Raw genomic sequence first — 27,815 nt, 5'->3', positions numbered from 1 at the left:
TTTGTGTGTCACCTTGGCTGGGCCAGGTTGTGTGGCTGGGCAGCTGGTGGTAGTTATTCCCCATGATGAGACTGGCAATCAGTTCCGTGGTGGGACCTACCACAAGCAGCTGAGTAGCTGCTTTAGGGATGTGGTCTGCTTCCCGTATATAAGAAACAGCTTTGCGAATGGTCTCTAGCTTATGGCACGCTTGAACCTTGCATGTAGCCATGTCGTTCAGCAGCCTGTCATGTGGTTTGGTAACATCAGGACTGTGCCATTTTATTTGTCGACCTTAGGCTTGTCAGTCTCAGCAGCCAGTAGCTGCCTGAGTGAAGAGATGCCTCTAGCTTCAGTGGGCCGGGAGCAAGAGGCAGAGCTGAAGCCCAAGGTCGAGGGGTTTTCACCGAGCCCCTAGAGCCTGGCACTTTGAACTCAGACTTAAAGCCTCCAGGCTGTAAGAGAATAAGCTCCTGTTTGTTCAGGTATCCCATTTGTGGTATATTCTTGTTAGAGTGGCATTAGGTATCCAGAACAGTCATACATAAAGAAAGCAAAAGGGCATTAAAAAAAAGCAAGGAAGAAAAGACCAAAATGGATGTCAGAAGAGATTCTCAAACTTGCTCTTGAATGGAAAGTAGCTAAAGCGAAGGGAAGAAATAATGATAAAAGAGCTGAACAGAAGATTTCAAAGGGCAGCTCAAGAAGACAAATAAAAGTATTGTAGTGAAATATTCAAAGACCTGGAGTTAGAAATCAGAAGGGAAGAACTTCCTTGGCATTTCTGAAGCTGAAATAACTGAAGAACAAAATTAAGCCTTGAATTGCAATATAAAGGATTCCATGGATAAAATATTGAATGGTGGGGGAAGCTTCAAGAGAATATGGACAGAATACACAATCACTGCACTAAAGAGAACTGGTTGATGTTCTTCTATTTCAGGGGGCAGCCAGCAACCATTGTTAGTGAAAGAAGTGCAAGCTGCACTGAAGGAATTGGCAAAAAACAAGGCTTCAGGAATTGATAGAATACTCATTGAGATGTTTCAACAAACAGATGCAGTGCTGGAGGTACTTACTCACCTATGCCAAGAAATTTGGAAGACAGCTACCTGACCAACTAACTGGAAGAGATCCGTATTTCTGCCCAGTCCAGAGAAAGGTGATCCAACAGAATGTGGAAATTATTGAACAGTATCATTAATATCACATGCAAGTACAATTTTGCTAAAGATAATGAAAAAATGGTTGCAGCAGTATATTGACAGGGAACTTCCAGAAATTCAAGTTGGATTCAGAAGAGAATGAGGAACAAGAAATATCATTGCTGATGTCAGATAGATCTTGGCTGAAAGCAAAGAATACCAGAAAATTGTTTACTTTTGTTGACTATGCAAAGTCATTTGACTGTATAAATCATAACAAATTATAGATAATATTGTGACGAATAGGAATTCCAGAACAGAATTTGATTGTTCTCATGAGTACCTTGTACATAGACCAAGAGACTGCTGTTTGAACAGAACAAAGGGAAATTTCATGGTTTAAAATGAGGGTGTGTGTCAAGGATGTATGCTTTCACAATACTTATTCAGTCTGTTTGCTGAACAGATAACCTGAGAATCTGGATTATATGAAGAAGAATGTGGCATTGGGTTTGGAGGAAGACTCATTAACAGCCTGCAGTATGCAGATGACACAACCTTGCTTGCTGAAAATGAAGATGACTTAAAGCACTTACTGATGAACATCAAAGACCGTAGTCTTCAGTATTGATTATATCTCAACATAAAATAAAAATCCTCACAACTGGACCAATAAGCACCATAATGATTAATAGAGAAAAGATTGAAATTGTGAGGGATTTCATTTTACATGGATCCACAATCCATACCCATTGAATCAGCTGCTAGTCAAGGAATCAGACATTGTACTACATTGGGAAAATGTGCTGCAGAAGACCTCTTTAAAGTATTAAGAAGCAAAGATGGCACTTAGACGACTAAGGTGTGCCTAACGTAAGCCATGGTATTTTCAGTCACCTCATGCATGTGAAAGCTGGACAGTGAATAAGGAAGACTGAAGAAGAGTTGATATCTTTGGATTTTGATGCCTTTGTTGAACAATACTGAAAATACAATGGGCTTCCAGAGGAATGAACAAATATGTCTTAGAAAAAGTGTAGCCAGAATGCACCTTGTAAGTGAGAATGGTCAGACTTCATCTCGTCAATTTTGGTCATGCGGTCAGGGGGAACCATTCCCTGGAGAGGAACATCATGCTTGATGTGTTAGGCTAGGTTCTCTAGAGAAGCAAAACCAGTAAAGCTTAGAGAGAGAGAGGAAGAGACATTTATCTTAGGAAAATGGCTCACACACTTATAGAAGCTAGCAAGTCCCAAGTTCTTGGATCAAACATCAAGTTAGAAGCTTTTCCTCACTCACGCAGCTGCAGGGGCTGACGAGCTCAAGGTTGACAGGCAGTATATGGGCTATTGACTCCAGTGAATTACAAATCCAAGATCTCCAAGCTGAATGGTGGATTGTTCGCTCACGGACAGTTGTAGGCAGCACGACAGGATCCTGATCCACAGAAGAGTGTCTCTTTTTCCCAGGATATCCGTAGATATATTGGAAGCAGGCCACACCACTAGGGAAACTCCCTTTCAATGGATTGGCTGCTCTAAACATATACATCCAATCTCATCATGGGAGTAACCCACAGCACAACTGCTTAAGCCACTCAGAATTGTGATCCAGCCAAGTTGACACACAACTCCAGCTATCACACTTGGTAAATTAGAGGGTCAGGGAAAAAGGGGAAGACCCTCAACAAGATAGGTTGACACAGTGGCTGCAACGATGGGTTTGTCAAGTGTAGCAAGGATTTTGAAGATTGTTTATGACTGGGCATTGTTTCGTTCGTTCTACATAGGATCTCTATGAGTCGGAATCAACTCGACAGCACCTAACAAGAAAAACAGTATTCCATTAGTGGTTAAAATATTCAGTTGCTAACCAAAAGGTTGGTGATTCAAACCCACCGGCTGCTTCATGGGAGAAAGATGAGGCAGTTCCTTCAGTAAAGATTTACAGCCTTGGAAACCCTATGGAGCAGTTCTACTCTGCCCTATAGGGTCGCTATGAGTCAGAATTGATTTGATGGTAGTGGGTTTTTGGTTTTAGTATTCAACTGGGTGAATATACCACAGTTTGTTTAGTCCTTCTTCTGTGGTTAACACCTGAGCTGTTTCCAGTTTTGAGTATTCTAAATAAAAGGCACCGTGCCCAGTCTTGTATTAGCCTTTTTGAGGACATGTGCTTTCATTTCTTTTGTGTACATACAGAAATGAAATGTTGGGTGACGATGAGTGTATGTTTAGTTTTACAAGAAGCTGCCAGACTTCTTCCCAAAATACTTGTAATGTTTTATGCTCCTGTCAGCAGTGTATGATTTCTGGCTACTCTACATCCTCATCAACATTTGGTGTTGTCAGTCTTTAATTGTAGCCATTCTCATGGGTCTGTAGTGATAACTCATTGTGAATGTAATTTGTATGTCTGTGATGACTAATGATATTGAGCACTTTAAATGAGCTTGTTGAGCATTTGGGAGCTCTGGTGGCACAGTGTCTAAGGCATTTGACTGCTAACTAGAAGGCTGGCGGTTCAAACCCACTAGCCACTCCTTGGAAGATTGGGCAATCTACTCCCATGGTGATATTTCCTAGGAAACCCAAGAAGGGGTTGCTATGAGTTGGATCCGACTCAACGGGAGTAAGTTTGGTTTTTGATTTTTGGTTGGGTATTTATGTATCTTCTTCTGTGAAATATAATTTTAATATATTTAAAATTATTAATCCAGTTCTGTAGCTTAAAAATTTTTGATCCATGTAATTTATTTTGAAGTCTGTTGGTTTTACTCTTCGCGTATTTAGTGAATTTTATAATTAAACTTTTAAAAGATAAACTTCAAACCAAGTTTTTCAAAGCTATAGGCTGAGAGGCTTTAAACAAAGGAAATAATAGATCACTGTCTTATTCCTTCCAGTATTCTTGCTCCTGGAATCATTAGTCAGCAGACAAGGGAGTATGAGGCAGTAGGTTCATGAACCTTAATTCTTGGCAATAAAGCATAAATAGAAGAAGGAATTTAAATGATGAAATTATTGGTATTAAATGTCTAATCGTAGGGAAATAGCGAATCCTTGAACTATATTGTCAATGATAATAACCAAGTAATGTAATAGTATAATTTAGCCTGGAAAAAAATCACAGATTTTATATTTATGGGTACATATCTGTAGAAATTTTTTTCATCCAACTTAACAATTTTTATTTTTATCCTTTTTAGGTATTATTAATTTATGTAAACCTGGAAATTCTGGGATACAGTCTCTAATTGGAGTACTTTGCATACCAAATATGGAAATACGGGTAGGCAAAAAATAATGTAATTGTATTATCCCTGGGCTCTTAGGAAATTAATTTGTAAAAATTTAGTATAAAAAGATACTTCCTTTGATGCTTTTTATCATGAATTTAAAATAAATGTGTAAAAATATTTAGTGCCTAGTTGAACCCTAACTGAAATATGAATGATTTGAAATTCTGCAATTCTGCTCCTGTTCAGAATGATGGCTATTATCAAAAATAGAACCACAAAACCTGATATTGTACTTTATTAATTAAGTTTCCAGTTAAAATTATTTATTATGCAGACAACACAGAAGAATCGATTTTCATTGTAGAGCTCAAGCGGTACATAAAAATACGTTTAGCAAAAAGCATATATAGACTTCAGCATCTTTTGCTTTTCAGCTTAGTTTTTATATGTTACGAGTTTTTATGTTTGAGATGGTGGTTTTTATTATTAAAATTGAATTATTTTTATATGTTTATTGATATAATTCTAAATTCATGAGTGTGTAAGACTTTGTATGAAACAGTTATAAAAAATTGAATTTGGAAACAAAAAAAAAACTTTTGAAATGGCTCTTCCCTTTGCTTAGATATTTTTTGTTTTGATTTTGTTCCTCATTTTTGCCCCTTCATTGCTGCTTTTTTATATAAACCAAACCTTGCTTAAAAACTGAAATAATTATGTTTAGGTCATGAAAATGGAAGGACGTAATTATCTAGGGGAAGAATTATAAGCAAGGAGCAGAAGATGGGGCAATTCAGTTGACTTCTTACAATTCAGCCAGGTTGGAAAAGAGCATGGTCTTTGGAGTTTAGCTTACTGGATTTTGACTCTAGGTTTTATTTATAGTTTCATGGCCTTGGACAAATTATTTTTAACCTTCAAATCTTTTAACCTTCAAACCTGTGTAAAATAGGGTTAATAAAAATTTGTTGAAAAGATTAAATGGTGTGTGTAGTAAGCATTCAATGTAGGCCTTAATACAGTAGTTTTCCAGAATACAGAAGTCTGATATATCATTTTCCTTATTCTGTGAATACTATATTTTTTTTAAAAAAAACTTTAAATATAGACTTATTCCATAAAAGTAAATGAACTTTATATGTTTGCCTTCCAGCGAGGTTTGCTTGAAGTGCTTTATGATATATTTCGTCTTCCTCTTCCTGTTGTGACTGAAGAGTTTATAGAAGCACTGCTCAGTGTAGGTGAGTATTGAAGTTCATTTGCATGTGTTCACATACTGTAATTTTAAAAGTGATTTATCTAATGGAGACCATCTCTAAAAGGAAAATTACCAAACTAAAACTAAATATGGAACATCAGTTTCTTTTCTTGCTGGATCACTGTGGCATGAAATTAATGTTTTAAAAAAAACACTTTTTTTTTTTTTAAATTGTGATTTGGGTGAAAGTTTACAGAGCAAATTCACTTTTCATACAGTAGTTCACATTACAGTTTTGTTTTATGACATTGACTGCAATTTCCCACAAATGCAACTCAAATAAATTTCTTCAACTAAAAAAATTTCATTTCTTCCTTATCACCCTAGCTTTTGCAAATGAGTAATGAAATTAATAAGAAGATAAGAAAGAAAGAGACATTAAGAAACATGTGTAATTCCCAAATGAAATTACCAAATCTTTGTCTTATTTTATTTTAGCCAAGTTTAGTCCTGGGTCCTAAAATGAAGGAAGTTAGATCAGTGGACATTAGCCTAAATAGGTTTTTTGTTTGTGTCTTCTTGATGAATTTTTTTAACCAACATTTTTAAAGTTCTTTATAGACTGACTACCCCATGGTTCTATGCCTGTCAGCAGTGTTTTAATGATGCATAATCTTTTAATCTCTGAATATTAATTATTTAGATCCAGGTAGATTCCAAGACAGTTGGAGGCTTTCAGATGGATTTGTAGCAGCCGAGGCAAAAACTATTCTTCCTCACCGTGCCAGATCCAGGTATAATTCATGTATATAAATGGTTCCATTTTATTACAGTTACTATTTTTATATCAAATTACCTAATACATGAAATATTGTATAAACTGTTTCTATGCTGTGTTTATTTATTTCTAGGCCAGACCTCATGGATAATTATTTGGCATTGATACTCTCTGCATTTATTCGTAATGGACTTTTAGAGGTAACACTGATGAATCTAATTATATTGTGTTGTGTTGTATTTTCTCTAATGAAATACTTTAAGATCAATAGACATGATACATAAATGTGTTCATACCTATTGCTGCAATGACATTTTCTTTTTATTTTCGAAGGGTTTGGTTGAAGTGATAACAAACAGTGATGATCATATCTCAGTTCGAGCTACCATTCTTTTAGGAGAGCTTTTACATATGGTAAGTTTAGCAACTTCTGATTATACATTTCTTACTTCTGTTTTAATTTATAAAACAGGCTATTTTAACAGGGTAAGTTTATTATCTCAAAAAATAAATTACTATTTTTTATGAATGTTTGACTTCACATTAAAAAGAGCCCTGATGCCTTGTATGTTAATAGATGTATTGGCTGGTTGTATAAATAAAAAAAAATACAGAAAATAAAAAATAACGAATTTTGACTTTTATATGCAAAGTGTAACCTTTTGAGTCCTATGAATCTTATTCTCTGTCAGAAAGACTTCCTACTTAAAAAGCAAGAAAGAACAAAACTAGGTATTACCTCAACCAGCTAGTAATGGAATGGATATACGACAGTCAGCACCTGAACTTTTGAGAGCTTTGGGCAAAATTAAAATTACCTTGTTTGAAAACCATATACTTTGTACGCTTGCAGTTTGTTTCATTTAGGGAATGGGAATACATATTTTTTAATGCCATAATTTTATGACATCAGTAAAACTTCTGGAAACCAGAAACTAGGAAAGTAATCTGACCAATCTCTATTTCCAGCAAACCAAACAGTGTCTGGGGAGGGGGAGGACTCTAAGTTTACATGAGAGAAAATCTATTTTTAGGTCACCTACTGACTAATAAAGGAGCTTTCGTAGCGTAGTACCTAAGGCATTGACTGCTAGCAAGAAGGCTGGTGGTTCAAACTCACCAGCCACTCCTTGGAAGGAAGGTTGAGCAATCTACTTCTGTAGTGATACTGCCTCAGAAACCCAAGGAGGGGTTGCTATGAGTCGGATCTGACTCCACGACTGTGCGTTGCATTGTGTTGTACTGATTAATAAAATACTAAATGAAAAGAACTACTTTAAACAAGATAAGGAAGCAGTTAATTCTGTTGCAGATCTTTTTAAATTATAGGTTATGATTTGTCTTTTTGGCATAGTGTTTTGTTTTTGGTGTTGTTTTCTCCATTTCTTTTCCTGTTTTTCATGTAGCAATGGGCTGTGTGAGTGAAATAAAGACAGTTAAAATAGTATAATGGTAATTGTCTCTTTGTTTCAATGAATTATTTAGCCATTTGCTGTCCCCATTCAGCCCATTTGTGAAAAAATTCAGTAGTGTCTGCAGACTCTCAAGTCTGATTATTTTTAGTTTAATACTTAAGACAGTATTTCTCATAAGAATATTCATAATCAGAATTACTTTTATATGAAGTAACCTATTTCATACATTTTACCCTTCTCCTTTGTCCAATAAATCAGAATTCTGTAATTCTCTTGAAATGTTAAAAGCTGGTCATTTTGGGTATAGCATTTTTAACTCACTAATGATAAAGGGTATAAGCTTATTATACTTAAATCTTCTGACTTCCACATTTAATTGCTTTACTTATCTTCATTGGTAGAAAGGCATTTGGTAATGGGATTTTGTTTAGAAAGCAGGAACTAATAATCTGGTTAAAGTTTCTTGGTATATGAGACAAACCTAGTTTGAGAAGGTAGTTTTTAAAATTTAAAGAGCCATCTCATAAGTTAGTGATATTGCATCTAGCATTTTAAATGTTATTTTTAACATTGTAGCACCAAATCTAAGTTTTGATGTAATCCTTTTAGATTACTTAAATTTAACTTTAATCGGCTTAATATTGAAATATAGGATCTGTGATATTTAGTGATATTGATATAGTGTGATCTTATACTTGTTATATCTTACCTTTGTTCAAAACAGATAAGCCAAAAATGGTAAATAAGATGTATCCATAGAAAAGAAACAATTCAATTAATTTCAGGATTAAAGCTTCTATTCAGTATCTTTAGTAGTCTTGAATTATAATGTCATATCTGTAACAAACTCTTCCTTTTTCCGAAACATTACATGTTTCATTTTAGGCAAACACAATTCTTCCTCATTCGCATAGCCATCATTTGCACTGTTTACCAACCCTAATGAATATGGCTGCATCCTTTGATATCCCCAAGGAAAAAAGACTGTAAGTATCAGTGAGGTAGCCAAGTTTACACTTGATAATCATAAAAATGCCCTTCTTTTTTTTAAAAAAGGAGTATATTTAAGTTATACTTGGAAATTCTTTTAGGAAAGCCTTATAGAAAAGAGTGAAAATTAATATTTAGTCATTTCTGTTTTAAGCGACAAAGTTTAAAAACATAGCAAAGTCACATTTTTGTAGCATGCTTTTAGATGAGGATGTAAACTTCTGCCAGATCACTAAAAATTTTGATTGCAGTCTTCTTGGATTATTTTATGTGTTTAGTGGCAATTCAGGCTCTTTTGTCATGTGCCTGTGAGTTATTTCAAATTAAGAAACCAAAAAACCCAACGATATATTCCCTTAGATCTGTGATGAAAAGTAGTTGCATTTAGTAACTTGCACTATTGGCAAAGTGGTAAGCTGAACTCTTAGTACTGAAGGAGATATTGCAAACAAAGAATTTATAAACGGAAGTAGAATAATACATTCTGTAGTTTTGCTAGTGTTCCAGTGCTAATAACTGTTGAATAAAGGTGAAGATGCAGGAGCTTGATTGGGAAGTATTAACAGAAATTTTTTTGATTTGATAGAGATTGTGTCTAGGGTTGGGGTTTCCCCCATTATGATCAGGAAAATTTGTAAATGTGCACACATTATCTTTTTTTCTTGATAATTTTGAAATGTGGTTTGTTAGCGATTTGAAACTATGGATCTTTATTAATAATTATATTGTCTAAAAGTTTAGTCAGCTTTATTAATATAGAAGTATACATATGGGGCCTTAATATAAATAAATAACATTCTATTTGGTTATTTATTAATTTTAATTATGTCATTGAAAATACTATTGTTTATCACCTTGAAGCTGTATTACAAACTGAGATCATCAGGGACCATATGAGTTCTGGCTGTTGGCTTATGTCAGTAATAGTAGTTCTCAGCTTTTATTTGTGTAGTTTCCTGGTAGAAAATGTACTTTCTCAAAGCCTGGTATACCTAAACTCTGGGTCAGCTTTTGGTCATTAATTTCAAGATTTATCAGGAATTCTAATTTACCTCCAGAATTCCAGTAATAACATTGTTGTTAGGTGCTGTCAACATGACAACATAGCAACTATATAACACAATGAAACACTGCCTCGTCCCCTGTCATCCTTACAGCCATTGCTATGTTGTTGCAGACACTGTGCAGTCCATTTCTTTGAGGATTTTCCTCTTTTTTCACTAACCCTCTACTTTATTGAGCATGATGTCTTTCTCCTGGGACTTGTCCCTCCTGATACCATGAAGAAAAAGTGTGAGGTGAAGTTTCTCCTTCCTCATTTCTAAGGAGCATTCTGGATGTACTTCTTCCAAGACAGATTTGTTCTTTCATCTAGCAGTCCATGATATATTCAGTATTCTTCACCAACACCCTAATTCAAAGGCATCATTTTTTCTTTGGTCTTTCTTATTCATTGTCCAGCTTTTGCATGCATATGAGGCTATTAAAAATACCATGTCTTAGGTCAGGCATGCTTAAATCTTTGAAGAAACATCTTTGCTTTTTAACACTTTAAAGAGATCTTTAAATAATAAGCAATGATAGTGATAATATTAAATAATAATAGTTCTCTTAAAATGGTCTTTATTAACTCAGTAAGCTCTCTATAAAGCTTACTGTTTTGAGTCAGGTCCGACTCGACGGCACATAACAACAACAACTAAGACTAAATGTTTGCCTATTTGAGCACATTTCAAATTGTTGAGTGGGAAACCCTCAAAAAGATGGATTGACACAGTGGCTGCAATGATGGGCTCAAGAATAGCAAGGATTGTGAGGATGACGCAGGACCAGGCAGTGTTTTGTTCTGTTGTACGTAGGATCATTATGAGTTGGAGCTAAATTGATGGCACCTAACAACAATGACATTTTTAAATTCTAAATCTGATTAATATTCACCATAAGTTTTGATGGTGATAGTTAATTGTTAAAAAATTTTTCCAAGATGCTTCACAACAAGGAATTAAACATAATTTTAAAAAATATACCATTTACAGTTATAGATCAGTGGAGAAAACAGAGATTTTTCATAATCACTGATTATCCTTTTTTTGAGACGTTGAAATTATATCTCATCCTCTTACCATAAACAAAAATCAGTTGTGGGTAGTTTTAAAATTTAAATGTAAAAAGGCCAAGCTTTAAAACTTTCAGGAGAAAATATAAGAAGCTGAGTTTCTGAAGGAGTCCTAAGTGACACAAATGGTTAAACGCTGGACTATAAACTCCCAGAGGCTCCTCTGAAGTACGAAGATCCCCCTGGTGATCTGCTTCCCAACCTTGAAAACCCTATGAGCAGTTGTGCTTTGCACACACGGGGTCTCCATGAGTTCATCGACTCATGGCTACTAAGAACTGACTTATGGAAGAAGTTCTTAAAAGCATTATACAAAAAACTGCTCGTTGAGGAAGAAAAGGTTGGTGAAGACATGTTTAAATGCGTCTAAATAGTGTTTCTTCATACACATCAGCAGTGTTCTTGATTGTTTTGGGGGAGGAGTGGTTTCAAATTTAAGTAATCCACTTTTTTTTAGTAATACTCTCTACCTTGACTTGTAGCTTTAATAATTTGCCACAGTAATATTTTAAAAATTATATTAGTCTTGCTATTGTATTAATTGAATTTGTTTTCTCATTAGGCGAGCCAGTGCAGCCTTGAACTGCTTAAAACGCTTCCATGAAATGAAGAAACGAGGACCTAAGCCTTACAGCCTTCATTTAGATCACATTATTCAGAAAGCAATTGCAACACACCAGAAACGGGATCAATATCTCCGAGTTCAGAAAGAGATATTTTTTCTTAAGGTCCTGACATGAAATTGCAATTTTAACTTTAAAACCATTTCCTAATTCTTAACCAATGCACTTAAGTGTTTGTGTACTTGAATAGGTTTATTATGTTATTCATGAATATAGACTTCGAATGGCTTCCAAGTTTTACAGTGACTGTAGGCATTTTAGGGCTTTATTTTACTAACTTTTTATGGTTAAAAAACCTCAACAGTCTCTTCTTAAATGAAAAATCTTTCTTTTTGTTTTAAAAGTTCGGATTTGGTATGGTGATATGAGGACAGTTTGCCTTAATTTTCCTTGTTTTCTGATGATTTTAGGATACAGAGGAAGCACTTTTAATGAACCTTAGAGATAGTCAAGTCCTTCAACATAAAGAGAATCTTGATTGGAATTGGAATCTCATAGGGACCATTCTTAAGGTATATACCTCTTTATGATGATGGCTTGATTATCCTTATTTTGTAGTCATTATCTTTCTAGCTGTTTGAGAATTGATAAATATGTACATAATATATTATGTTTTTCCAGTGGCCAAATGTAAATCTAAGAAACTATAAAGATGAACAGTTGCACAGGTATGTAAGAACTATTTGCATTTAAATTTAAAGAACTTAGATTTCAATTATATTATACCTATTGCCTGCTAAAAATGATAATTGGTGTTCTAATGTAAAGTTCAATAAGTATATAAATAAGTTTTTATATAGTCTTCTTTTTTTAATTTTTATTGTGATTTGAGTGAAAGTTTACAGAGCAAATTCACTTTGCATACAGCAATTCACACACACTTTGTCTCATGACATTGACTGCAATTTCCCACAGTGCAACAGCTTCCCTCCCACTTCCTCCCCATAGTTACCTCTTCCCTGTGTCCCTCCCTCCCATGCACTTCTGCCCCACAAGCTGTCTCCCTGTGCATTCGCTGCCCTTCTCCCATGACTGATTTCTCCAAGGAGTGTATCTACCTAATGTAAATGTTCAGCTCATATGCCTGTCTTTTGTTTGGCTGGAAGCCACAGGTATGGGTTCAATTCCAGACCTGAAGGGCAGATAGGGGCCATAGTCTTAGTGGTTCTATCAGGCTCTATCAGACCAACAAACCTGGTCCTTTTTTTTTTTTTTTTTTTTAATGATTTTGAGTTTTGTTGCACATTGTGCTTCTAGTCTATCCAGGATCTCCTATATAGATTCCTCTCTGAGTAATTGACAGTGGTAGCTGGGCGCCCTTTAGTTCTGGTCTCATAGTCATATAGGCTGAGGATCACATGGTATACCAGTTGCTTGGACTAATTCTTTCCATGCTACCAAAGGGGCAGGGAGGCTGCATCTTCTGACCTCCTCTAACCCCACAAGAGGAAGACAGAATCACCATGAGTAGGCCTAGACCTATTCTTGCGAGGCCAGACATGTTGCCTCCCTTCTCATGAACCCTGATACTAACTGTTCTTCCTACAGCACCTACCTCCTCTCTGCTGGATTCTATAAATTGCTGCAGTGGCCACACAGAACTCACAGATTATGGGGTTTATTAGGGAAGCAACAGGCTATAATTCAAGTTCAGAAATGTACTCGTTCTCTTGCAGCCAGCCATCTTACTTAGCAGCCAGCAGTTTCTCTCTCAGCAGCACGTGTCTCTTGTGTCTCTCTCTCAGCAGTGAGTATCTCTCATGTTTGTCAGTAGCACATGTCTGTTGCGTCTCTCTCTCAGCAGCACATGTCTCTCGCATTTGTCTCAGCAAGTATGTTTCTCTCAGGAGTGCATTTCTCTTAGCAGCATATCTCTCTCAGCCAACAGTCAGAGAGACTCCTTCTGCCTCTAGGAGCGCCCCTTTTGGGCCTGGCAGAGTGGCCATATTAACCAATCCCAACATCAGAATTCCATACACCTGAGAGATAACTTCCCAGAAGATTGCTTCTTGCCACCCTCAACAGAAATACACCAGGTGGATAACTTTAACAATCAGGAGCACTCAGTTGCTCATAGCAAATTCCACCATGGAATTTACAAAGACTTATGGCTAGAAAAGCCATACCAGGTAATTTACTATACCGCAGGCCACCCCCTGGCTTTTCTAACCATTTTCCCTTTTATGCTTAAAAAATTAACACCCCTTTCACCATCAGTTTAAGAGTAACCACACCCATGAAAGCATGTAAACCAGCCACATAATGCCTTTATATTCCCGTGTTTTAGATAGCCAACTTCTAATTTGCCCCTCTCTATCAAACCAGTACTGTGAGGAGACAAGCATGTTCCTTTCTCTTTGAAGAATCTTCTCTTCTGCTTGGAAACTTTGGACATCTGCATCCATAAATAAGCAAAGTCCAACCCAATGCAAGCAATCAAATTGCAGCATCTTAACACCAGCTCAGTGTCAAATATCTTCCTCTTTGTTTGGTCAGGTTCTGGTCAGCTCAGCCCTACCCATCCCAGCTAGGTCATGGGTACCAGCTGCCAAGTTTGGGAGTCACACTCTTCCCTTCATTTAGACCAGCCAGCACCTTCTCTCACAGTCTCAGTCCTTGGGGACTATTTCAATGCCTATAGGCTCACAACTTCTTGTACTTCAGACCAGCCAGCCCTTACTCTCATCCCCAGCTTCTGTGGCCTAGTTCAAAGAGTACCAAACTCAGCCTGTTTCTTCTTTGCTGATCTTACCCCATTTCCACTCAAGTGAACCCGGGTGGTCACAAGTGAGTAATATACAAGCCTGCTACTCACTGGCTTCCTTTAACTTTCAGTCCTGGAAGGGGTTTCTCTCATGGACAATGACTTTCCTGTCTCGATACATCCAAAGCCTATCTGCTCGCTCAAAATTCAAAAAAGCCAAGCAATCATTTTTCTTTTCCTGTAGGTCCTGTCTTCAAATGCAGATCTTCTGTTCTCTCAGTAGCTCTGGTTGGGACTCAGGTTTTCTACCTAAGCCCCTAGTATTCTACATGCAGGGCTTGAAACAAAAGCCTGTGTTTTTGCTGGTCAAATTCTGTTTCCCCTTTTAACTTGTCCAATCAAGTATCAGCTGAAGGCAGACTTACATACTCTCTGTTATGCACACCCCATAATCATTTCTAATGTACAACCAGATAAGAGAACATTCAATACCCTTAGTACATTCAGATAAACACATAATCTAAAACACATAATCCTTTATAAGACATTCCATGTTCATCTCTTCCTTTGATTATCTTCCCATTCTATATATACGGCCTTGGGCCTTTGGCTGGGTGTAACCAAAAGCCCTAGCCTCTGGATCAATTATCTCCTTTAATAGGTAACACCTACCAAAGTAACCACCTGAGAATCCAAAGTTTCACTTCCCAGGCCCCTCCCTTCTTTGTTTTACAATGTTCCGTGCTTCTATGAGTCTGGAGCCACTGCAATGAATCCTGCTTCTGACACCAACTGCCAAAGGGGCAGGAAGGCCACATCTTCTGATGTCCTCTAACCCCACAAGAGGAAGACAGAATTACCATCAGTACCTGCAGGCCTATTTCTGCGAGGCCAGACATGCTGCCTCCCTCCAGCCCTTTCACCAACCCTGATACCAACCCTTCTTCCTGCAGCACCCATCACCTCTCTGCTGGGTTTGATAATTCACTGTAGTGGCCACACACAACTCACAGCTTATGGGGTTTATTAGGGAAGCAACAGGCTGCAATTCAAGTTCAGAAATCCACTTGGTCTCTTGCAGCCAGCTGTCTCACTTAGCAGCCACTAGTCTCTCTCTCAGCAATGCATGTCTCTCACATCTCTCTCTCAGCACGTGTGTGTCTCTCAGGAGTGCATTTCTCTCAGTAGCACGTCTTTCTCAGCCAACAGTCAGAGAGACTCCTTCTGCCTCTAGTAGGGCTTCTTTTGAGCCTGGCAGAGTGACCAAACTAACCAATCCTAACATCAGAATTCTATACACCTAAGAGAGAACTTCCTAGAAGATTGCTTTGCACCACTCTCAACAGAAATATCCCAGGTGGATAACTTTAACAATCGAGCTACTCATGGAAATTCCACCACGGAGTTTACAAAGACTTATGGCTAGAAAAGCCATACCAGGCAATTTACTACATTGCACATAGTATTTCCCTCACAAAATAGTTGACCTTTCTTAATATTCTGATTCTCCTTCTACTTGTATCTGTATCATTATTCTGTGCTCTAGCCAAAGAGAGACCCATTGTTACATCTAGATGGCTACTTGCCAGATTTTAAGATCCCAGTCGCTACTACCAAAGTAGCATGTGGAACAGTGTTTTTGTGTAGTATGTTATGCCAATTGAGCTTGATGTCCCCTGCGACTATGGTCCCGAGCTCATAGGTCCAGCTGCTTGTTCCCTGTGGCAGCTGGCTGTGGCCAAGAAGTGACTACAACCTTGTCCCTTGTCAGCTCTACTATGTACCTGGGAATTCTTATAGAACATACAAATACACTGTCTGAAATACACTGAAACATTGTCTGACAACCCTATACATGATCTTGGGCCATCACTCTTCCCTGCATGGACATACCTAATAGTTAAGCCTGCCCATCCATCTGTCCACCCATATATCAATGTTTGCCTTCACTGACAATACAGTACTGTATGTGCAAAAGGGTTCATCTTTGTTGCATGTACCTCCCATGCACCTCTCTATGTCTTCCTCTTCCTCAGTACCACCATGTTGATCACTCACATTTGGTACATTTCCCTTCTTATATAGAGTCTTTTTATAAGAAATCTAAATCCAGCTAAATCTTTTTCTAGATATTTACATTCTGGTGATAGATATGGAACAGATGAAGTAGTTAAGATAAAACTTTCTAAAATTGAGGTAATATTATAAGGATGACATAATAAGGATGTAGTATTTCCCTCACAAAATAGTTGGCCTTTCTCAGTGTTCTGATTCTCCTTCTACTTGTATCTGTCTTTGGAAAGCTATCCTTTCTTCCTACTCCTCATTCTCCCCTTAACCAGTCAGTGTTCTCTTCACCATTTATGAAACAGATCAATGCCCATAGCATATAAAATGCTTCAAGCAACTAGGCTGTACTCTAGTATACCCAGGAATTTTTACTTCCTCTGAGTTTAGACTAACCAACCAGTATTGATCACATGGCCTAGAGGGCCTTATTTTATTTTTGAGAAGGATTATTTGACTCTATTATTATATTTATGATACCTAACTTAATATCTGTACTGTACTGAGAAATATACAAAATATAAATTACACTGGTATTAAGAAACAAAGCATTAACTTTTCATATTCCTTGAGTACAGAAATGATGTCTCATTCACCTTTTTTCCCAAAATTCCTAATACTGGACCTGGCACATCTATTGAATTTGATTGTAGTACATGAAATTAAATAGAAGCTTAGAACATGATATTGAATACTATAACTTTTAGGAGTTCTGGTGGTGTAGGGCCTAAGGCACTTGACTGCTAACTAGAAGCCTGGTGGTTCAAATCCACCAGCTACTCCGCGGAAGGAAGTTTGGGCAATGTACTTCCGTAGAGATATGGCCTCGAAAATCCAAGGAGGGGTCGCTATGAGTTAGGACCGACTCAATGGCAGTGAGTTTTTTTTTTTTTCCTAAGAACTTTTAAATATCATAAATTATATCCTTCATAAATTTAGTTGTATAAATTTTATGTATAGCTGTTATATTTGGCCTTTTGCCTAATTGTGAAAAACTGACAGAATCATATTGTGGTAACATGTCCTTATAATTATCTAGTATAAAGTTATTTTATATAAGCATGGGACAAAGTTCTTCATAGCATGAAATAAAAGAACATTTAAATGATTTATGTCCAGCCAGCTTCCTCGTATTTATCCAGCCTCATCTTCTATCCGCATTTTCTTTTCTCCACTGTCTCTTATTTCGGTGTTTCACTGTAAAAGTCTTATTGCACAAAAGCATCCTTTACACTGAAGTTCCTTTTTTATGAATTGTTCACATTTATTTATTAAGTTTCATGCTGTTTACCCCACTGGTTTAGACCACAATCCTATTCACAGACTTGTAACATCATAAGCTGTAGATAAGATGCTCAAATAATTATTTGCATTTGCTTACTTTGTTGCTAATTTGATTTTGATCTCAGGTTTGTACGAAGGCTACTTTATTTTTACAAGCCCAGCAGTAAATTATATGCCAACCTAGATCTGGATTTTGCCAAGTCCAAGCAGCTCACAGTTGTGGGGTGCCAGTTTACAGAATTTCTTCTTGAATCTGAAGAGGTAGGCACTTTAAGTATTTTCCAGAGCAATTTTTTTTTTTTTCAATTCAGTCCTCCTCCCCAATTCTTCAGCTGTGTTTAGCTACTCCTTGTGAATTTCTATATATACTATATTTAGATTTCAAAGAGTGGCTTAAGAAGAGGAAGTCTTACAATGAAATGTGCGAAGACCTGGAGTTAGAAAACCAAAAGGGAAGAACACGGTTGACATTTCTCAGGCTGTAAGAATTGAAAACAAAAAATTCAAACCTTGAGTTGCAATATTGAAGGATTCTATAGGCTAAATATTGAATGATGTAGGAAGCATTAAAAGAAGATAGAAGGAATACACAGAGTCACTGTACCAAAAAGAATTAGTCAACATTCAGCTATTTCAGGAGGTATAGCATATAATCTGGTAGCCTAGTGCCTAAGGCACTTGACTGCTAACCATAAAGCTGACGGTTCAAACCCACCAGCCACTCCTCGGAAGGAAGGTTGGGCAATCTACTTCCATTGTGATACTGCGTCAGAAACCCAAGGAGGGGTCTCTATGAGTCAGGTCTGACTTGACAGGACATAACAACAAAGCATGTGATCAAGAACCAATAGTATTGATGGAAAAAGTCCAAGCTGCACTGAAAGCACTGGCAAAAAACAAGGCTCCAGGAATTGGCAGACTATCTACTGAGGTGGTTCAGCAAACTCATGACTATTAGAGGCACTTAATCATTTAGCCAAGAAATTTGGAAGATGGCTGCCTGGCAGCAGACTGGAATAAATCAATATTTGTGCCCATTCCAAGGAAAGGTGATGCACCAGAATGTGGAAATTATCAAATGATATCATTAATATTACATGCAAGTAAAATTTCGCTAAAGATAATTTTAAAATGATTGTAGCAGTATATTGACAGGGAGCTTCCAGAATTTCAAGCTGAATTCCGAAGAGGATGTGGAATGAGAAATATCATTGCTGATGTCAGATGGATCTTGGCTAAAAGCAAAGAACACCAGGAAGATGTTTGCATGTGTTTTATTGACTATGCAAAGGCGTTTGACTATGTGGATTATAACAGATTATGGATAACAATGCAGAGAATGGGAATTCCAGAACACCTAATTGTGCTCATGAGGAACCTGTACATAGACTAAGAGGTAGTTGTGAATACTGCATGGTTTAAAAACAGGAAGGGTGTGTATCAGGCTGTATCCCTTTACCATCCTTATTCAATCTGTATGCTGAGCACATCATTCTAAAGGCTGAAGTATATAAAGAAGTACATGGCATCAAGATTGGAGAAAGATTCATTAACAGCCTGCAATATGCTGATGACACAGCCTTGCTTGCTGAAAGGGAAAATGACTTGAAGCACTTACTGATAAAGATCAGACTATAGTCTTCATTGTGGATTACACCTCAACATAAAGAAAACAAATATGCTCACAACTGGGCCAATAAATGACATTACAGTAAATGGGAAAAAAACTGAAGTTGTCAGGGATTTCATGTTACTTGGATACATAATTAACACCAATGGAAGTAGCAGTCAAGAGATCAGATTACGTATTGCACTGGGAAAATCTGCTGCAAAAGATTTAATCCTGAATTAGTCACCGGCTAGTCAGTGGCATAGTGCCTAAGGCATTTGACTGCTAACCAGAAGGCTGGCGGTTCAAACCCACAAGCCACTCCTCTGAAGGAAGATTGGACAATCTACTTCCGTAGTGACACTGCCTCAGAAACCCAAGGAGGGGTCGCTGTGAGTCAGATCTGACTTGACGGCAGTGAATTTGGTTTTTTTGGTTTAGTTTTGTGATTTGGGGCAAGTTATTTGCCCTCTAAAATAGTTGTTTTACTTGTCTGTAAAATGGAAAATAATTTCATTTCCATGTGGCCTTGTGATGAATGAATGGGATTGAAAATAAAACATACTCAGTCATTAGCAGCAGTTGTTAGAAACATCATCATTATCGTTAAATATTTTTTACACTTGATTGAAGTTGGTTTTTCTGTTTATATTCCTTAATTGCTTTTCCCACACTTACCACAATGTATTTCTTTTAGGATGGGCAAGGATATTTAGAAGATCTAGTAAAGGATATTGTTCAGTGGCTCAATGCCTCATCTGGAATGAAACCTGAAAGAAGTCTTCAAAATAATGGTTTATTGACTACCCTTAGTCAACACTACTTTTTATTTATTGGAACACTTTCTTGCAACCCTCATGGAGTCAAAATGCTGGAAAAATGCAGTGTATTTCAATGGTGAGCAGTTATACATTCTGTTTCTAGTATGTACATAAACTTTTTTTAAAAAATGTGGTCAAAAAGGATATGCTTTCTAGTCTGTACATGTATATTTGACAAGTATTACTCAAATACAAAGAACTTTAATTAGAGATGACTTGATGTTTTTATATTCTTTATGTGATATTTATCATTAAATGCTTTTGAAAATGTTTTATTTATATTGGGAACTAATAAATATGTGTTGACTTAGTAAATTAATATAGTAATTTCTAATTCGTTATTCTTATCCTTTCTTTAGTCTCCTTAACCTATGTTCCTTGAAAAACCAAGATCATTTACTAAAACTGACAGTTTCTAGCTTGGACTATAGCAGAGATGGATTGGCTAGAGTTATCCTTTCCAAAATCCTAACTGCAGCCACTGATGTGAGTATAACATACCCAATAAAATTGTATTTTATATAACCAGTTTAGTCAATACTTCATAGACTTTAACCAAGTAATATTAATTGGTTAATATTAATTAAAAAAATATTAATAAAAAAAGAATATGTGATAGAATTTAAGGTTACTTTAGAATTTTAGTTCCTCTAAGGAACTCTGTATAGAGCTATATAGTGGTTAAGGCAATTGGCTGCTAATCAAAGATCACTGGTTCAAACCCACCAGCCACTCCATAGAAGAAAGATGATGCTTCCATAAGGATTTGCAGTCTTGGAAACACAGTGGGGGTCACTGTGAGCCAGAAACGACTCAATGGCAGTGAGTTTGGTTTTGGATAGGAAGGAAATCTATATAGGATTCACATTTTTATATAAAGGTGAAGTAGCAGCTAGATAGAAAGGTAAGTGTGTTTAGTTTAGTTTTATTTTACATAGCACACAAAAAAATTCATATCAAGGACCAGATTATCAGTTTCAGTTTTTCTGCCCTTTGAAAGTGGCAGAACTGTCCCAAAACAAAATCAAGTAGGCTCTGTCCATGATAAAACTTTTTTGTCTGTTGGTTTATTTTTTTAATATTTTCATGTTTCTTTATAGGCCTGTAGGCTGTATGCAACAAAACATTTAAGGGTATTATTGAGAGCTAATGTTGAATTCTTCAGTAATTGGGGAATTGAGTTACTCGTGACACAGCTGCACGATAAAAACAAAACGATCTCCTCTGAAGCTCTTGATATCCTTGATGAAGCATGTGAAGACAAGGTGAAGGGTTTTTTTATGTTGAAATACTTAAATATGAATTTTTCTTAAATTTTTCAATATTAATAGATAATTATATGAGATTATAATGTTTATTACATAGGCATCTTTGAAATGAAGAATTTGTTACCTTTGTGTAGTTGTTAATTTGCCTAATGCTCATTTATTTTAGGCCAATCTCCATGCTCTTATTCAGATGAAGCCAGCTTTATCTCATCTTGGAGACAAAGGCTTGCTTCTCCTCCTGAGGTAAATTTTAAGTAAATTTTTCATGTACCTCTGCTCTCAGTTGTGCTTTCTTTAGGCAGAAGACATTAAAGTTAAATTTAAATCTGAACAGGAAGCACTCTAGAAGTTTACCCTTTTAATTTCTGATAAAGGCCCATTTTAGAATTTTGGAAATCTTTTAATATTCTAGTATTTTGTCTTTTTATTGTTTGTCTCAGTGTCCCCTCCCCCCCATTTATTATTTCCCTATGCTTTTTTGACATTCTTTTCTCTTTGTTAGGTTGGTGTATATTTGCAAAGAATTGTGCAAATTTATTTGTGATTGAAATTATAGTAAGTTATAGTTGACCTTTTAATTTTAGGAGGGAACCATTCTTTAATTCTTACAACTCCTTAAATTTTTTGTGTCAGGTAATTTAGCACAAATTTTTTTTGTTGAACTCAATGTTAAACCACTGTTTTAATTTACAGATTTCTCTCTATTCCAAAAGGATTTTCCTATCTGAATGAAAGGGGTTTTGTAGCAAAACAATTGGAAAAATGGCACAAGGTAACCTCTCAATAAATAAGATTTAATTTATGTTTTTATCTTGGGAAATTTGTGTACTTAGAGGATGATTTTTTTATATCATCAAGATTTTGCAGCTCATGAGATGAAATGTTCTAATAGTCATTCATATAAAGTCAAGTCCTAAATTCTGTGTAATTACTAGTACTTATATACCAAAAAGAATTGGTCAGCATTCATCCATTTCAGGAGGTAGTATATGATCAAAAACGGATAGTATTGAAGGAAGATGTCCAAACTGCAATAAAGGAATTGGCAAAAATCAAGGCATCAGAAATTGATGGGAGCCCTTCGAAATGTTTCAGCAAATGGATGCAGTGGTGGACACCCTCACTAGTTTATGCCAAGAAATTTAGAAGATAGCTATTTGGCCAACCAACTGGAAGATGTCCATATTGTGGTCATTCCAAAGAAAGGTGATCCAACACAATGTAGAAATTACTAAACAATAACATTAATAACACATGCAAGTGAAATTTTGCTGAAGGTAGTTCAAAAGTGGTTGCAGCAGTATATTGACAGGGAACTGCCAGAAATATAAGCCAGATTCAGAAGAGGACATGGAATGAGTTATTTCATTGCTAATGTCAGTTCGCTCTTGGCTGAAAACAGAGAATACCAGAAAGATGTCTACCTGTGTTTTATTGATTATGCTAAGGTATTTGACTGTGTGTGTCATAACAAATTATGGATAACCTTGCAAACAATGGGAATTCCAGAACACTTAATTGTTCTTATGAGGAACCTGTACATAGACCAAGAGGCAGTTGTTTGAACAGAACAAGTGGATACTGTGTGGTTTTCAAGTTTTAGTAAGAAACAATTTATATTTTGCCTTATTTCAATCAGTGGGAAAAGAGATAATCATTCAGTGTGCTAAAATGATAGAAGTCAATTAATTTCTGCTTTAAAGTTCCTAGTGAATACCTTCAGGAATTAACTTTATGGAGCTATTAAAAAAAGATTGGGTAAGAGACTCAGACAAAATGAAAACCAAAACACTTTTTTCACTTATTTGGACCCAAATTATTAATTGAAAGTGAGAGACAAAGTATAGATGGAAAGCTTTTGGATAGGATAAAACTTTTGTATTCATACTATCTTGCTGTATTTTTCCCAAAAATTTTAAAAATTTCCTAAATAGATGTTCTTTTCGTTTTTGTAATTTTTTTGCTTTTAAGATAATGATAGGTAACTGATATATTGTAAACTTAGTGTACGTCATTAAGCATTGTTGTTGTTGTTGTTATGTGCCGTCGAGTCAAACCCGACTCATAGTGACCCCTCCTTGGGTTTCCGAGGCAGTATCACTACAGAAGTAGGATTGCCCACCCTTCCTTCCGAGGAGTGGCTGGTGGGTTTGAACCGCCAGCCGTCTGGTTAGCAGGCAAGTGTCTTAGCCACTATGCTACCAGAGCTTTGTTATATGATACTAAAACAAAATTATCTTCTAGGAATATAATTCAAAATATGTTGACTTGATTGAGGAACAACTTAATGAAGCACTTACTACTTACCGGAAGCCTATTGATGGTGATAATTACGTCCGTCGGAGTAACCAAAGGTACAGTCCTGTTAATGGAATAATTATTGCTGGTCCTCCAATATCAAGATTTAGAGCCAATTTGTTATGTTATTATTTAAAAAAAAGCATTTTCTGACTTCTTGTGTGTTCTTTATCTTACACTGCAAAGAAAAGATCTTAAAGCATAGCATTGGCTCTCAAAAATTCCAATGGCATATATAACACATGGAACACACTCAGTGAGATAGCATTCTATGTGCAGTCCAGCTAGATGATTATGATTTTTCTAGAGAAATCCTCATGCCTTCCCATCTCTATACTTCTATTTATGCTGGAGAATTACATCTAATTTTACTTAATATATTATCCATATTTTAATTAACATGTTTAAAATGAGCCACTGTGCATATGAAATCATCTTTATTATATTAGATTACAGCGTCCTCATGTCTACCTACCTGTACACCTGTATGGACAACTGGTACACCACAAAACAGGCTGTCATTTGTTGGAAGTACAGGTAAAATATAATTTGCTTATTTTAAATAGCTACAATGTTTTTTTTTTAAGTCTTAATATTTCGAAAGTATTACCTTTGCAAAATCTTCCCAAAAGCCTTAAAGTCAGTAACATGATTGCTTTTTAAAGTCATCTATCTTGTAATAGCCTTAGGCAGTCTGTGTTTATAATTCTTAAATATATCCTTTTCTTGCCTGCATTTTACTGAATTACAGGTGACCTTCTGTACAGCTAGCCTGTTACACAGAGTAAGCAATCCAGAGCAAGTCTTGAGTTCGTGGTTTGTTGAGTAACTTCAGCTTTCTTTAGTAAACAACACACTGAAAAACGGAATTTTTTCCCGAGAAGTTAAACTGAATCTCATACAGATTAATTTATCCTTGGCGAGCAACTGGTGACACAGTGGTTAAAGCATTTGACTGCTAACTAAGAGGTCAGCAGTTTGAACCTACCCAGCCTTTTTGCAGGAGAAAGATGCGGCAGTGGACTTCCATAAAGATTTATAGCCTTGGAAACCCTATGGAGCAGTTCTGTGTCTTAGAGGGTGTCACTGAGTTGGAATCAACTCATTGTTGGTAGGCTTGGTCCTTAATTAAGCAAGCAATTGTATTTTTGAGTATAATATGTACTCTGGGTTTATGACTATGTTTTGCAATTAGATGTTTTAAATAGATAAAATTTTTTCTTATTTTGAAAATAGTTTTGGTATTTTTTTGTGTGTTAACAATAATAATCTAACAATTTAGTTCCTTCTTGTATCAGTGTTTATCTCAGAAGCACAAAATTTTTTATAAATATACTCTGTAGTTTCATGTTTTTGTATTATGTATATGAAGACTTAGGGAGCAGATAACCTTGTATTTTCTTTAAAAGAAATTCACTAACATTTTAAATGGTTTGTTCAGTGCCATTACCTACCAGGCTGATAAAATCTAAGTACTGATTATTTTCTAGATAAAAGAAATTATGATAACATTTTTATAATGCCTCCGCACAAGGCATATTCTATTAAGCACTTCATACGTAATAATTGAATTGTTGAACCTTTTGCGACAGATGGTATCTTATATCTTGACTTTGGGACTTAGGAATTTGAGGCATAGGAGGTTAAGTGACTTGCTTATGGCCGCATAGCTAGTAATAGAAACCCAGACCTGGTCCTTTAATGCTGCCTCTCAAGAAATCTCACACAAAATTATTTTAGAATTTTAAATACTAAATTCAAATTTTAAATATGTTGAAGGTAAAAGAAGAAATATGCTAAAAACATAGTATACTGTTACTCATATGATATTTTTTTTTTCCCCTCTCTCCAGAATATTGTTACAGAACTCTGTCACAACGTTCGTACATCAAATTTGGATAAATGGGAAGAAATTAAAAAACTGAAAGCATCCCTTTGGGCCTTGGTTTGTAATATGCACTTATATAAAATCTTTATAATTTTTAATATTTTTCCTTTGTTGCCATTAATATTAAATAAATAAAAAGTATTTTATTTAGAACTGTTCCTCGGATTAATGTTTGAAGAGGAGGATTGCCCCTGCCAATTTACGTGTTGTTTTTATGCTGAAATTCTTCATATGGTTTTACTATTAGTTTCTATGGTTTTTAGTTTTTTAATTTTCTTTCACAGACAAATGGAACATTAATTCTTAATTTTCCTTATTTGAGGTTTTTGTTTTTCACATTTTTTTCTCTCATTTGTAAGATAGGATTAAATTTGTTTTCCTTTTATAATAACTTTCCAAATCTCTTGAAAGAGTTACTCTTATAAATATACTTGATGTAATGATTTCTATTCTTTTAGGGAAATATTGGCTCATCAAATTGGGGTCTCAATTTGCTACAAGAAGAAAATGTGATTCCGGATATATTAAAACTTGCGAAACAGTGTGAGGTTCTTTCCATCAGAGGGTATGTCATATAACTCAGAAAGAAATCTAATGTATATATTATTATTCACAAATGTATGTGATGGGAGAATTTTATAATTCAGTATACTTCAGTTATGTAAGATTTTTAAACTCATTAAGATATTAAACCTTTTCAGAAATTCTTTGTTTAATATTATCATTTCCTTTTTATTATTTTGGGAGCTCTGGTGGCATAGTGCCTAAGGCATTTGACTGCTAACCAGAAGGCTGGCAGTTCAAACCCACCAGCCACTCCTCGGAAGGAAGGTTGGGCAATTTACTTCTGTAGTGATACTGCCTCGGAAACCCGAGGGAGGGGTCGCTATGAGTCAGATCAGACTCAATGGCAGTAAGTTATTTATTGGGTTTTATTATTATAATATTGAAGCTTACCTTGCAAGTAAACAGTGAAAGTGTAGTGTGTCTGTGTGTGTATGTGTTCTAAGTAGTCTGCATATTCCAAGCTTATACCAGAGAGCTATCATATTTTTTCTACTAAATTAATATTGTGTTCTTTTTATTTTACTCTAATTACTTTTATTTAAAAAGCTTTTATAGTATTTATTGCTGTCAATTTGCTCGTTTTAGTACGTTTTCATACAAACTAAACTTTTATTGGGTTTTCCAAAAATTCAAATATAAATATAATAGATTATTCTGTGATTACTTGAAGAGATCACAGCTTGGAATTATAAACTGTCATTACTACATCTTTTACGTACAGGACCTGTGTATATGTGCTTGGGCTCATAGCCAAAACTAAACAAGGCTGTGATATTCTAAAATGTCACAACTGGGATGCTGTGAGGCATAGTCGCAAACATCTGTGGCCAGTAGTTCCAGATGATGTGGAACAGCTCTGTAATGAACTCTCATCTATCCCAAGCACCCTAAGTTTAAACTCAGAGTCAACTAGCTCCAGGCATAATAGTGAAAGTGAATCTGCACCATCGAGTAAGTATCATGACAGGCTCATATAGAGTTAGCCAAAATTAACATTAACATTTGTAATTTAAAATTTTAAATGTAATTGTCACATTCCTAATTTACTTTTTTTCCTAAGATAAATTATTTGGCAGTAATAGCCACTGGAAGAATGTGTATCTTTTCACAGCAGGGAATGTAGCCACCAGCCTACATTGTTTCTCCCATTGCTCTCTAAATAGCCTTTTTTGTGTCTGGAAAGCCTACATATAGAGTTATATAATAAGACATGTGCCAAAAGAACAGTGCCCCTTTATTACTTATCAGGAAAAAGACAGATGTGACAAGTAAAGGTTTATTCACCCATTTTCTTCATTTATTTAGTAGTGGAAATTACTGAACAACAGTGTATTTTGAAGGAGTATTCACAACTTCATTTTAGGAACAACACAGAATTTCATAACTTAAATAAAAAGTCAAATTGTTAAGAGATAGAATACCAAAGTCAAATTATATATAAAACTGTTTGCGTTTTTACACCCTGTGCTATTGCTGTTGTTGTTAGGCACCATCAAGTTGTTTCTGACTCATAGCAAGCCTGTGTACAGTGAAACCCTCCCTAGTCCTGCAGCATCCTCACAGTCATTGCTATGTACAAAATTAAAGACATGGTTCTTGATTTTAAAAAGATAGTGCACCATGTTTCACTAAGTCTAGGATGGTATGAACTATAAGGTGCACCAATATTTTATGTACCAGAAGGAAAAAAAAAAATGTTGCCTATTAAATTAGGACATACCACTGATTGCAAGATGCATCCTTACTTTAGAGATGTTAAAATGTGAAGAAATACACATCTTAGAATTGGCAAAATAAAGAAATACAATCTAATATTCAGTTATT

General features: G+C 35.8%; 1 protein-coding gene across 1 annotated transcript in view; it reads left to right on the top strand.

Moving 5' to 3' along the window:
* The window catches only part of RICTOR (RPTOR independent companion of MTOR complex 2), a 49,364-nt gene that overhangs the window by 3,792 nt on the left and 17,757 nt on the right, over window positions 1–27,815 (top strand). Inside the window, exons 2-21 of the mRNA XM_007951586.1 lie at window positions 4,333–4,415; window positions 5,519–5,606; window positions 6,267–6,357; window positions 6,475–6,541; window positions 6,675–6,755; window positions 8,642–8,742; window positions 11,425–11,590; window positions 11,896–11,997; window positions 12,107–12,153; window positions 17,666–17,801; window positions 19,847–20,046; window positions 20,330–20,456; window positions 21,071–21,235; window positions 21,405–21,481; window positions 21,932–22,010; window positions 23,483–23,592; window positions 23,986–24,073; window positions 25,389–25,481; window positions 25,883–25,989; window positions 26,713–26,942. Of these exons, the coding sequence (XP_007949777.1) occupies window positions 4,333–4,415; window positions 5,519–5,606; window positions 6,267–6,357; window positions 6,475–6,541; window positions 6,675–6,755; window positions 8,642–8,742; window positions 11,425–11,590; window positions 11,896–11,997; window positions 12,107–12,153; window positions 17,666–17,801; window positions 19,847–20,046; window positions 20,330–20,456; window positions 21,071–21,235; window positions 21,405–21,481; window positions 21,932–22,010; window positions 23,483–23,592; window positions 23,986–24,073; window positions 25,389–25,481; window positions 25,883–25,989; window positions 26,713–26,942 (2,238 nt within the window). The remainder of the gene's footprint in view (window positions 1–4,332; window positions 4,416–5,518; window positions 5,607–6,266; window positions 6,358–6,474; window positions 6,542–6,674; window positions 6,756–8,641; window positions 8,743–11,424; window positions 11,591–11,895; window positions 11,998–12,106; window positions 12,154–17,665; window positions 17,802–19,846; window positions 20,047–20,329; window positions 20,457–21,070; window positions 21,236–21,404; window positions 21,482–21,931; window positions 22,011–23,482; window positions 23,593–23,985; window positions 24,074–25,388; window positions 25,482–25,882; window positions 25,990–26,712; window positions 26,943–27,815) is intronic.

Source organism: Orycteropus afer, unplaced genomic scaffold (genome assembly GCF_000298275.1).
Source record: "Orycteropus afer afer isolate SDZICR_OR568_19922 unplaced genomic scaffold, OryAfe1.0 scaffold00300, whole genome shotgun sequence".
Classification (NCBI taxonomy): Eukaryota; Metazoa; Chordata; class Mammalia; order Tubulidentata; family Orycteropodidae; genus Orycteropus; species Orycteropus afer.
This window is presented reverse-complemented; position numbering and strand designations above follow the sequence as displayed.